Source organism: Pristis pectinata, chromosome 28 (genome assembly GCF_009764475.1).
Source record: "Pristis pectinata isolate sPriPec2 chromosome 28, sPriPec2.1.pri, whole genome shotgun sequence".
In the NCBI taxonomy this organism is placed as follows: domain Eukaryota; kingdom Metazoa; phylum Chordata; class Chondrichthyes; order Rhinopristiformes; family Pristidae; genus Pristis; species Pristis pectinata.
In genome coordinates, this window is record NC_067432.1 from 2,522,493 (window position 1) to 2,535,141 (window position 12,649).

The 12,649-nt window shown below is 43.0% G+C and overlaps 2 protein-coding genes across 3 annotated transcripts in view; both read left to right on the top strand.

Moving 5' to 3' along the window:
• The window catches only part of ctsh (cathepsin H), a 33,485-nt gene extending 29,521 nt beyond the window's left edge, over positions 1-3,964 (top strand). Inside the window, exon 12 of the mRNA XM_052040444.1 lies at positions 2,601-3,964. Within this exon, the coding sequence (XP_051896404.1) occupies positions 2,601-2,676 (76 nt within the window). The 3' untranslated portion in view covers positions 2,677-3,964. The remainder of the gene's footprint in view (positions 1-2,600) is intronic.
• Positions 3,965-7,019: 3,055 nt separating this feature from the next.
• The window catches only part of blm (BLM RecQ like helicase), a 53,918-nt gene continuing 48,288 nt past the window's right edge, over positions 7,020-12,649 (top strand). The window contains exons 1-3 of one of the 2 annotated variants that reach the window (XM_052040448.1): positions 7,020-7,451; positions 11,514-11,612; positions 11,780-12,546. In XM_052040448.1, coding sequence (XP_051896408.1) covers positions 11,515-11,612; positions 11,780-12,546 — 865 coding nt within the window. In that variant the 5' untranslated portion in view covers positions 7,020-7,451; position 11,514. The remainder of the gene's footprint in view (positions 7,452-11,513; positions 11,613-11,779; positions 12,547-12,649) is intronic. The other variant, XM_052040450.1, reaches the window with a different exon arrangement.

Sequence of the window (12,649 nt, forward strand, 5' to 3'; positions counted from 1 at the left end):
CACTGCTCTGCTTTTCCTTCCTATATATTGGGCTTCCCCTTTTCCTATCTTCAGTCCTGAAGGAGGGTCCTGACCTGAAACATTGGCTGCCTGCTTTTCTCCACGGATGCTGCCTGTCCTGCTGAGTTCCTCCAGCATCATTGTGTTTTTCATCTGGATTCCAACATATGCAGTCCTTTGTTTCTATAGGAAGGTTACTGGCTTGTAGCTTACATTTTGCGTTAACTTTTCATTTCCCAGCCCTGTGGGTTGATTATTATGTACAAACAGTACACTGTAGTGATTTAAAGGTAATTTTTTTTGTAGTCTGCTTAGTAGCCACACAAGTAGTAAGTGCAGGAGAAGGCTCAATCCTTCATGCAGACTCTGCCATTCAATAAGATCATGGCTGTTCCTCTCTTGCCCAATCCCCATTTTAAAAATATTTCCTTAGTCTTCGAAAAGATATGCTTGTACCTTTGTTGAATGCTCCTTTCTTCACCTATGTATTTCTGAGGTGAACATCAGTAAGAGGTAATAAGAGAAAATAAATCCAGGACAGGAGGCCACTAGGTTCAAGTGCAAGCCATGTTTAGACATAGGTTCATGAGACGGGACAGAAGGATCTTGGTGTTTAAAGTCAGAGCACTGAAATGCTGAGTGTAATGGGGATTCTGGAAGAATGGGGTTTAAGGACTTACCTGTGAAGGAGACAGATTCATTTGTGGAATGTATCCTAGCACAGTTCAACAGAAGTCAAGGTGGACAAGAAAAAAGGAAGACAAAATGGAGAAATAAGATGCTGGAATCTGTAGCAACACACAAAAGCTGGAGGTACTCAGTGGGTCAAGCAGCATCTGTGGAGGGAAAAGGATAGTTGACCTTTTGGGTTGAGACCCTTCATCTGGACTAATCATAAACCTCCACATGCCAAACAACCCCCTTCACCTGGATCCACCTATCACCTGCCAGCTCTTGCTCCAACCCTTCCCATCACCTTATACTGCCCATCTCCCCTCCACTTCTCGGTCCAGATAAAGGGTCTCGACCCGAAGTGTTGACTATCCATTGTAGGCTGGAGGAATTCAGCTGTCTGACCTGCTGAGTTCCTCCAGCTTTTTGTGTGTGGCTGTGAGACAAAGATCACATTACAGCCTGTCCACCAAAGATAAGATTCTTCTTAAAAGAATGGTACAACACAAGAGGCCAATCAGCCCATCATGCTTTTGCTGGCTCTCAGTGTGCTCCTCTCCCACAGCAGTATGATATCTTTTATTCCTTTTTGAAAGTTACTGTTGGATTTGCTCTCTCGCTCTCAGCAGCAGGTTCTTGACTAATCCACAGTGTAAAAAAAACATTTTCTCATCTCTCCACTTGTTCTTCTGTCAATTGTGTTAAATCTGTGACCTCTATTTAGCCACCCTTCTGCTGACTCATGCCCTTTTAGAACTTTTCAGAAATGTCCAAGACCCATGTGATTTTCAAAGAAATATTTTAAATATGTAATGGCTTTCACATCACTAGTCAATCTTCAGTATGACAAGAGTACTATGAAAAGTGTAACACTACCCTATGAGTAACATTTCACAGTAAAGCAGGATTCCTCATGATTACAGTGAGAATTGATGGGTGTAGAGTGTGATGAACTGCACATCCATACTTGGTGATGGCCCTTTAGACCATAGCAGTCATTCCAAGTGAGGGCCACAGGAATCTCTGATTAAGTAAAGGGAATGGTTATGCATCAAAGTATTGGGCTCAAGCTAAGTCATTGGGCTGCAGTGATAGTGATCAACCCAAACCAAAGTACAGTTTCCCCCTTTTAGAGTAAAACATAATCAAAGCAAAAAAGGGAACTTAACAAATAAAGTTACATCCTATGCCACTACACTCTGTAGTCTCAGTAGTGCCACTGATGGCAGAAATATAGGTCCAAAGCCATGTGAACGTGGTCAAAATCAGAGATAAGAGGCAGACAGAAGGCTACTGCAACATATCTGGATCTGTGGCTCAACACCTAGTGCAGACAGGAAGCCTCCCTGCCCCTTCACCTAGAGGATTCCTAGCTCTACATCCTCCCCACCACAGCAGAGTCAGAAATCAGGAGCATGTAATGAATAAAGAGGATTTGAGCTGCAGCCCTGTGACATTGTGGAATGGGGCTGTGACCTGTCAAACTCCACATAAAGATGAAACATGGACAACCAGTCCACGAAGTGTCTTGGTTCCTTATTGGGGTTTCTCAGCATAACACTCTCAAGACAATGATGCACAACAGTATTTTCTTTGGAGAATGATAAAAATGGGCAGGAGTTGAACTATCTTTTATGGGCTGGTTTAGAAAATGCAAAATGGTGATATTCTTGATCAGTCATAAAAAAACTAAAGCTGTTCATCTGCTTGGTCACTGGAACGTGGATGCTAAAATGTACTTAAAGACCAATGTGTCTACATCCTGATGTTTATGGAAGCTTGGTGAATACAAAACTGGCAGTTGTATATATGAACACATCAACTAGGAACAGTAGATCATGATTTACTCCACTACAACTGTAACCACACTTCATTTGCTGTCAGGTATTTGAGGACATCCTAAATCTTTCTTTCTGTGTTTTGTTTAGCTATTTCTACATTGAACAAGGGAAGAACATGTGTGGATTGGCTGCATGTGCATCCTACCCCATTCCCAAGCTCTGACATGATGAATGATTCAGCTACAGTCGAATCCCAAGTAGAGACATGGAATCTCGAACTGGAGTGCTGATTACTGCTTAGCAAAATATTAAAAATGTATCTTTTTACAAATCACTTTTGTATAATTTACACAAGTAAAAATTGGTGTTCATATAATGTGTTTGTGAACACAAAATGATCTCTAACATCTTAATTTTAAATTTTCTTTGCACAGAATACAGTGAAACTGGAGCAAATGCACATTTTACAAAATGAATCTAACCTGACAAATGAATGTTGTTTTTTTCCTTTAATCTAAATCCTGATTGGCTGGTTGAATGAAAGAATTAATTATCAGCTATGAAGAGAAACAAAGAGAAAGTACACACAGAAATCACGATAACATATAAGAAGCAACTTTAACTGTTGCTGTCAATGCCTTCTCTAAAATAACCACTTAGAAACACTCAGCAACTAAAACCCAAAATAAAAACTCTATGCCCCAAAACATTCAATAATCCATTTAAAAAAATCTTAACCTTAAAAGGAAGAAAACTATGCAAACTTAAACAATCACTTTTTTTAAAATCAAAAAGCAAAATACTTCGTGTTAAAAATATGAAATAAAAGCAGAAATTGGTGGAAATACTCAGCAGGTCAGTCAACTGGAGAGACGAACAAAATTAATGTCTCGGGTTGGTGTCTTTTGTCAGAACCATCAGAATTTTGTGCCCCCGTTGACCATACTCTAATCCCAATGGATTCAAGCCTCATGATGGACTTCATGTTGTCTCTCTCCAGGTTTATTAGCCATGAAAGAGGGGTGGACAGTCAGAGTGTCTCAGCAACCAGAAGTCTGTGAATGGAACCACTAGCTGGGTGTATGAATATCAGTTTCATCAGTTTCTAACTTGTTGAAGATTTCAGGCATTTTCTGCTTTTATTTTGATTACAAAATGTGAAACACAGTTATGTTGTGAAGCACCCTTGCTGTGTGTGGCAATGCGAGTGTAGATTTACAGTTGCTGTAATTTGATCATAAAGCAAATTTGCTGTTCTGTTTCAATTACAGCCTCCATCAGTCAGGCAGGATACCTTAACATTTGCTGTTTGTTAGTTTTTTTGTGCTATTAGTTGAAAGACTAGAGGCTAGAATCTTAAATCAGAATTGCTTTAATTGAAATGCTCAAGAATAATGACTAGATGAATCTGTTCAACCCTGAGTCTTTCAATTCATTCATGCTTGATCTGTATCAGCCCCAACTTGCTTCAATGACACAATACCCTTCAATAAAAATCAATTTCAGATTAACATTTTTGATTGACTTCCATGCTCTATATCTTCTAAGGGGAGAGAGATCCAGATTTCTCTCACCTCCCTAACACCCTCACTGTTATCCTCACACAAGCAGAGTTTGAATTAATTGTTAAGCATTTGTATATGAATCATGTTTCTTTCAAGGCCATACAGTTTGTAGCCTTTTGCAAACAAGTGTCCAGGTTTCTTTCTCACACGAGGTGACATTATCATTGTGTTGTGTTAAACTCTTTATTTCCAGCAAGTTATTTTGATGCTTATATTTTTATAGTTACAGTTCCAACAAATGGAAAGCATTTTCTATTTCAATACTGCCACAAGTTTCATGCAGACAAATTCTCCCTAATTTGTACCAACAATTTATGTTAATTGCAATCTCAGACCACTATTGTGATTTGTATCATTTGCTATTGTTGGTATTGGTTTATTATTGTCACATGTACTGAGATACAGAAAAAGATTTGTTGATGCTGCTGAAAATAACTAATTGACCTGAAAGTCCTGACTTCCAGCTCTGAACTATTTTAAACCAATACCTCCTGGGTTACAAAAACCAGACATGGATACCCCGTACATACAAACGAGCATTTGAGAGACTAGCAGGATGGATTTGCTGGCTGCTGTGGTGCTGCAGGCATCTTCTTTTGGGTGGGAATGGGGCATTTCCCCATGCCTTCTCTCCCCATCCCTGAGCCACAACAATTGGGGGCTGGGTTGAGCCGAGCAGAGCTGGGAGTACTGAGCAGACTCACTCGTTCACTCACTGAATCAGAGGTTGGCTGGGGGGCCACTCTTCCCTACCTGCTCAATCTCCCATCACAGCTGTTTCTGTGACCCTCTGCCACATCAGAGTTTTTGTTTATTCCCACCCTACAAACAATTCTCAGGAATGGAACCCTGTTGTAATGTGGGGACTGCCCACGTTCTGGGCTGAAAAATGGCAGATGGAACTTAATGCAGACAAGTGTCAGGAGATGCACTTTGGGAAGACAAACGAGGGTAGACTTACACAGTGAATGTTAGGGCGCTGAGGTGTGCAGTAGAACAAAGGGACCTGGGAATATAGCTCCATAATTCCTTGAAAGTGGCATCACAGGTAGATAGGGTCATAAAGAGAGCTTTTGGCACATTGGCTTTCATAAATCAGGGCACTGAGTATGGGAGTTGGGATGTTATGTTGAAGTTGTATAAGATGTTGGTAAGGCCAAATTTGGAGTATTGTGTGAAGTTCTGGTCACCTACTTACAGGAAATCAATAAGCTTGAAAGTGCAGAGGAAATTTACACAGATATTGCTGGGACTTGAGGACCTGAGTTACAGGGATAGGTTGAATAGGTTAGGACTTTATTCCCTGCAGCGCAGGAGAATGAGGGGAGATCTTATAGAGGTATATAATATTATGAGGAGTATAGATAGGGTGGGTGCATTGCAGGCTTTTTCCCCTCAGGTTGGGTGAGACTAGAACTAGAGGTCATAGGTTTAGGGTGAAAGGTGAAATATTTAAGGGGAATCTGAGGGGGAACTACTTCACTCAGGGTGGTGAGAGTGTGGAACGAGCTGCCAGCAGCTGTGGTGGATGTGGGTTCAATTGTAACATTTAAGAGAAGTTTGGATAGGTACATGGATGGGGGAGGTATGGAGGGCTATGGTCCGGGTGCAGGTAGATGGGACGAGGCCAGCATAGACTAGTTGGGCCAAAGGGCCTGTTTCTGTGCTGTAGTGCTCTATGACCGCCTGAGTCACTGAAAGGCATCAACTTGGTCAGTTACCAATCTTACCTCAGTGGGAACTCTCTTGCCTTTGCTTCAGAGGGTCATTTCATTCCCAGTCTTATGTCTCTGGACACATATTGTGCACTTAGACTTCAGTGCAGTACTTTGGGAGTGCTGATTTGGTAGAGTTGCTAATTTTTGAAAGAAACATTAATTAAGCATCTGTATACCTACTTAAGGAGGCAAACTATTTAAAGGGGTAGTATCTGAAGAAGAGAGAAGTTCTGCCGTTTGAACCAACATTTATCCTTTAACTGACACCATCGGAACCGATTAACTGGACTTTGATCTGTTTATATATGATCTGTGTGACTATCAGGTTTTGTTGCATAAGAACAATGAGCACATTTCAAGAAAAAGTTGTTTATTAGTGAAGTGCCTTTTCCCATCCTGATTTGAAAAATATTAGATCAATGCAAATGTTTTCTTTCCATTACTTTATTGACTTTTCTTCCATTTCTTGGGATTCTCCAATCACATTTACTTTCTATTGAACTTCAAATGTTTCATCAGTTTACAATGGATTTTCTCGATGCAGCTAACTACCAGGAGCAACTTTTTGGTGCATATGTGGAACGAGCTGTCAGTGGAAGTGATGGCGGCAGGTACAGTAACAACATTTAAAAGACATTTGGATAAGTACAAGGATAGGAATAGTTTAATGGGATATGGGTCAAATGCAGGCAAATGGGACTAGCTTAGATGGGCATCTTGGTCGGCATGAATGAGTTGGGCCGAAGGGTCTGTTTTTGTGCTGTATGACTCCATAAGTCTAACAATCTGCACTTCAGTATATCAAAAAAAATCACAATTAAGTTCCTACTTTTGTCCAGAAAGATTTAAAATGAGCTTTTATGAGGATGCATTTCTAGAAACTGCATTTTGCCTATGTATGAAACTTTTATTGAAAAACTACAACAGCATTCAATCTTTAGTTAATAACTTTAACTTGAATTGTTTTTATCCACCCCCCAGTGTCAGCCATGACTTGGTATATAACTGGGAGTTGTAAAAATTGTCTAGCCCCTACTTCAAAGCACTAGCCATAACAATCCTGGCTGACACCATCAGTGAAGTACTGGGGGAGAGATGCTGTCTTTCAGACGATATATTAAATTGGATTATTATTGTCACACGTACCGAGGTAACTTTGTTTTTTTGATGTTATACAAAGAGATTAATTCAAATTAAGCTGCCCTCAATAGTAGACTTGAAACATGTAGGGAGTCTCTCTGTGGCCAGGCTAATACTTATCCCTCCATCAACATCCCTGGGACACATTATCTGGGATCAATGCACAAACAGTGCTGGAGGGACTCAGCAGGTCGGTCAGGCAGCCTCCAGGGAGGGAGAGGACCCAGACCCTTCACCTGGACTGGGACGTGGCGTTTGTGGGAGCTCGCCGTGCACAAACTGGCGAAAGCAACCCACTGCTACCGTCACAACAGTGGCAGCACTTTGGCAAACGTCTTCCTGGAGCTGCCGACTTCACAACTTACATCAGCGGCAGGTTGTCCGAGCTTTGCGCGGCTTCTCCCGACCGTGGCGCCGCCGGCCCGACCCAGCCCGGCCCGGCCCAGCCCGGCCCGGGAGTGACGCACTTCCTGGAGACGGCGGCGGGCGCGGGAATTTGAAGCCGGGAGCGGGCACCCCGCAGGGTGGCGGGCACCGAGAACCCGGCCTCGGGCTTAGCCCTAGCCCGGGAGCAGGTGAGCGGGGCTGCCGACGGCTCGGGAGGGTGTGTGTGGGGCGCTTAAGGCGGCCCCGGCCGGGTCGGGATGAGGAGTGGAGGCAGGGTCTGATCCCGGCCGCTCCCTTCAGCCTGCGGACGGCGTCGGCCGAGGCCGAGGCTCCCCATAGGGCCTGGGCGAGCAGGGAGGGTGACTGCACTCTGTACGGTTAACAGAAGCAGGCCTTGGCCGGTCAGTCAGCTCCTGCCGCGACGGCCGGCTGCAGCCTGTCCTCATTCAGCAGAGGAAGAGCGCAAACCTCCTGAAGCCATCTTAAGGCGAGGGGAACCGGCCATTGACACTTCCTCCCACTATATTGCCACAGAGATAAATGATAGAAACGTCCTGATAGATTAATATATGAAGCAAGGATTGTTAGAGTCATACAGCACGGAAACTCCATTCGGCCCAACTCGTCCATGCTGATCTTGGTGAACATTTGGTATTGGTTTATTATTGTCACTTGTACCGAGGTACAGTGAAAAACTTGTCTTGCATACCGATCGTACAGGTCAATTCATTACACAGTGCAGTTATGTTGGGTTAGTACAGAGTGCATTGAGGTAGTACAGGTAAAAACAATAACAGTACAGAGTAAAGTGTCACAGCTCCAGAGAAAGTGCAGTGCAATAAGGTGCAAGGTCACAACAAGGTAGATCGTGAAGTCATAGTCCCTCTCATTGTATAAGGGAACCATTCAATACCCATATCCCTCTAACCCTTTCCAATTGTCTCTTAACTGTTGTAATTGTACTTGCCTCAAGTACTTCCTCTGGCAACTCGCTCCATATACCCACCACCCTATGCGTGAGGAAATTGCCCCTCAGGCCCCTTTTAAATCTTTCCCCTCTCATCTTAAACATATGCCTCTAGTTTTTGGCTTCCTTTCCCTGGAGCAAAGGTCGAGACGAAATATAACAAAGGTGTATAAGATCATGACAGGTTTAAAGAGGGAAACTAGAGACAAGCTGTCGTTTTAACAGATGGTTCAAGGATGGGGCTAGCAGAGGTTTAAAGTGATAAGCAAAAGAAACGGGTGATGTGAAGAAAAGCTGAGTCAGTCGTAACTTTTGAAAGGGAATTGAATAGGCAGGAGAGAATAATTTTCAGGGCTACATTCTGTCTTATGTGGAGGAAAAAAAAGCACTTGTATTTCTATAATGTTCATAGAGTCATACAGCATGGAAGCAGGCCCTTCGGCCCAACTGGTCCTTGCTGACCAAGGTGCCCGATCCAAGCTCGTCCTATTTGCCAGTGTTTGTCCCATAACCTTCTGAACGTTTCCAGTCCATGTTCCTGTCCAACTGTCTTTTAAAAGTTGTTATTGCACTTGCCTCAACCAGTTCCTCTGGCAGCTCATTCCACATAGATACCACCCTTGGTGTAAAAAAAAAGTTGCCTCTCAAGTTCCTATTAAATCTCTCCCCTCTCACCTTAAACCTATGCCCTATAGTTCTTGATACCCCAACCCTGGGAAAAAGTCTAAGTGCATTCACCCTATCTATGCCCCTTATGATTTTATACACTTCTATTTGCTACGCTTTAAGGAATAAAGTCCTAGCCTGTCTAACCTCTCCCTATAACTCAGTCCCTCAAATCCTGGCAACATCCTTGTAAATCTTTTCTGCACCCTTTCCAAAGAGTGGATTTGACTTTCCAAAATGCAACACCTCGCACTTATCTGAATTAAACTCCATTTGCCATTCCTCGGCCCACTCACTCAACTGATCGAGATCCCCCTGTAATTTTTGATAACCTTCTTCATTGTCCACCATACTATCTATTTTAGTGTCATCTGCAAACTTACGAACCATGCCTTGTACATTCTTATCCAGATCATTGATTTAGATGACAAACAGCAATGGGCCCAGCACTGACCCCTGAGGCACACCACTAGTCAAAGGCCTCCAGTCCAAGAAACAACCTTCCACCATTACCCTCTGCTTTCTTTCTTCAAGCCAATTGTGTATCCGGTTAGCCAGCTCTCCCTGGATTCCATGCGATCTAACCTTCCAGAGCAGCCCACCATGTGGAACCTTATCAGAGGCCTTACTGAAGTCCGTATTAAACCAGTCTACCACCCTGCCCACATCACCTTTCTTGGTCACATCATCAAAAAATTCAATCAAGTTCATAAGACGTGATCTCCTGCACATAAAGCCATGCTGATTATCCCTAATCAACCCTTGTCTTTCCAGATGCGTGCATATCTTATCCCTTAGAATCCTCTCCAGTAACTTCCCTACCGCAGATGTTAGGCTTACTGGTCTATGGTTCCCAGGTTTTTCTTTGCTGCCATTCTTAAATAAAGGCACAGCATTTGCTATCCTCCAGTCTACTGTCACCTCACCTGCGGCTAATGATGATAGGACATTACAGCACGGTACAGGCCCTTCGGCCCACGATGTTGTGCTGACATTTTATCCTGCTCTAATATCTATCTAACCCTTCCCTCCTACGTAGCCCTCCATTTCTCTATCATTCATGTGGCTATCTAAGAGTTTCTTAACTGCCCCTAATGTATCTGCCCCCACAACCTCTGCCGGCAGTGGGTTCCACACACCCACCACTCTCTGTAAAAAAAAAAGTTATCTCTGACATCACCCTTATACTTCCCTCCAATCACAAAATTATGTCCCCTTGTGTTAGCCATCTTACTGTCCACTCAATCTATGCCTCTTATCATCTTGTACACCTCTATCAAGTCACCTTTCATCCTCCATCTCTCCAAAGAGAAAAGCCCTCTCTCACTCAACCTATCCTCATAAGGCATGTTCTCCAATCCGGGCAGCATCCTGGTAAATCTCCTCTGCGCCCTCTTAAAGCTTCAGTGTCCTTCCTATAATGAGGCGAGCAGAACTGAACACAATACTCCAATTGTGGTCTAGCCAGAGTTCTACGATGCAAATATCTCACCCAGGGATCCTGCAATTTCTTCTTAAACCTCCCACAGTGTTCTTGGATGAAGCTGGTCAGGCCCTGGAGATTTGTCTGCCTTCATACATTTTAAGATATCCGGCACCACCTCTACTATAATGCAGATTATCCCCAAAACCTCCCCATTTACTTTTAAGTCCTTTACATCACCTCAGGATATAAGATATAGAAGCAGAATTAGGCAATTTGGCCCACTGAGTCTGTTCCACCATTCAATCATGGCTGATTTATTTTTTCCTCAACCCCATTCTCCTGCCTTCTCCCCATAACCCTTAACCAACCAAGAACCTATCAATCTCTGCCTTAAATACACCCAATGACTTGGCCTCCACAGCCCTCTGTGGTAGCAAATTCCACAGATTCACCACCCTCCGGCTGAAGAAATTCCTCCTCCTCTGTTTTAAAGGGACGTCCCTTTATTTCGAGGCTGTGTCCTCGGATCCTAGACTCTCCTACTAATGGAAATATCCTCTCCACATCCACTTTATTTAGGCCTTTCCATATTCGGTACACTTCAATGAGATCCCCCCTCGTCCTTCTGTACTTCATCAAGTACAGGCCAGAGCCACAAGCACTCCTCATACATTAAGAATCCTCAAGTGCTTTATGGATTTTTTTTTAAGTGGAGATTCAGTTGTACTGTAATAAACATTAGAATTTTCACACAGAGAACTCCTGAAATGGTAGTATTATTGCAGGCACTGGGGCAGTCCATCGTCCTTGGAAAAACTGCTAAGGGATCTCTTGCTGTATATAAGATACGTGACAGTTAATTCACAATTTTAAATGATGCACTTCCTCAGTACTACTCGTGTCATCCCGAGTTATGTGATCCAACCACTGGAGTGGGCCTTGAACTCAAAACACATGTAGCTGTATAGAGCTGAACCTATGGAATTCACAGTGTCAATCAAACTAAGCAAGCACAGTGTTTGGAAAGTGGTAGAAAGCCAATTGCGTGGATCAAGTTGGTGCATCCTGTTGTAGATCATCGGTTAGCAACAGCGACAGATACCTGTTAGTGATTACCTGAATGTAAACTAAGCCAACCTCTAAAAATATAACACAAGAGTTATACTTATTGTATTTTGGTTTGTTCTGCAGAATGACTTGCTTACCACAGAACAACCTCCAGAAACAGCTGGAGCTACACTCAGAGAAAGGAGTCCAAAATAAACTTTCACTGGGGAAAAGCAAACAAGGGTATGTAGTTAAAAAATATCAGTATTTATTTTGAAGCAGTATTTACATTTGACTATCCTCTATGAAATTCCTGATTTATCCTTCACAAGTATTCTTTCCTAACTTGCCATAAAACAGGACCATGTCTCCAAACATACTAACATTTAAATCTAATTCTTCATTAACAGGGCATTCACGTTCAAGAAGGTTCCTCCAGGCACCGTTGGAACTCCCAGTCTGCAGAGATTAACCTGTACTGGTGCTCTGAAAGACAGGGATGTGAATGTTTTCAAGCAAGCAACCCTGAATAAACTTGAATTGACTCCACACTCACCAAAACCTAGTGATAAGCTGCTCAAAGTCAATAATCTTCTTGAACATGCTGCCAAGCAATTGGATTCAACACCACAATTTGCTGCTCCTTTGGTTGGATCACCATCTCTGAGGCAAACTGCAACAGCTGGCCCTATTTCCAAGAAGCTTGATCCAGATCAGTCATTTGGCTCCATTATCAGCCTGGAGGACTGGGATGATCTGGATGACTTTGAAACCCCGAAGAAAGAAAAAAGTGGTTTGAAACTGAGTTCGTCTTCTGGCACTGAGCTGCCAGCACATGAACCTAATAAAGTGAAGCGTTTAAACACAAGTGGATTTACTTCGTCCAAAGCCCTAAGTGGAGGTGATTTTAATGTGAAGCATGTCAATGGGGAACAGAATGTGACTTCTCTGGCCAAGAGCAGTACAACTGTCCAATCTCCAAGTCAATGCTGTACAAAGTCAAATCAAGTTAACGACCTTGAAATTTGCCTGGTCAGTTCACAGGATGTTCCCCACTGTGAGGGTGAAGATTCCATTAGGTCTTTTGCTCTAGAGAAGAAAAGTTCTTCAGTTCCAAGCATCATCTTGAGTGATGATGACTCAGTTGGCAATGGGAAGGAGGATGCAGAAGTAAAAAGTAAGGAGCATTAGTTTTGTTATGATTTGTCTGAAATTAATGAATGTGTTCAAGGAGGCTGTAGTGAAGGGTTAGAGGCCCTAGGATATCAGGAGGAGGTGAA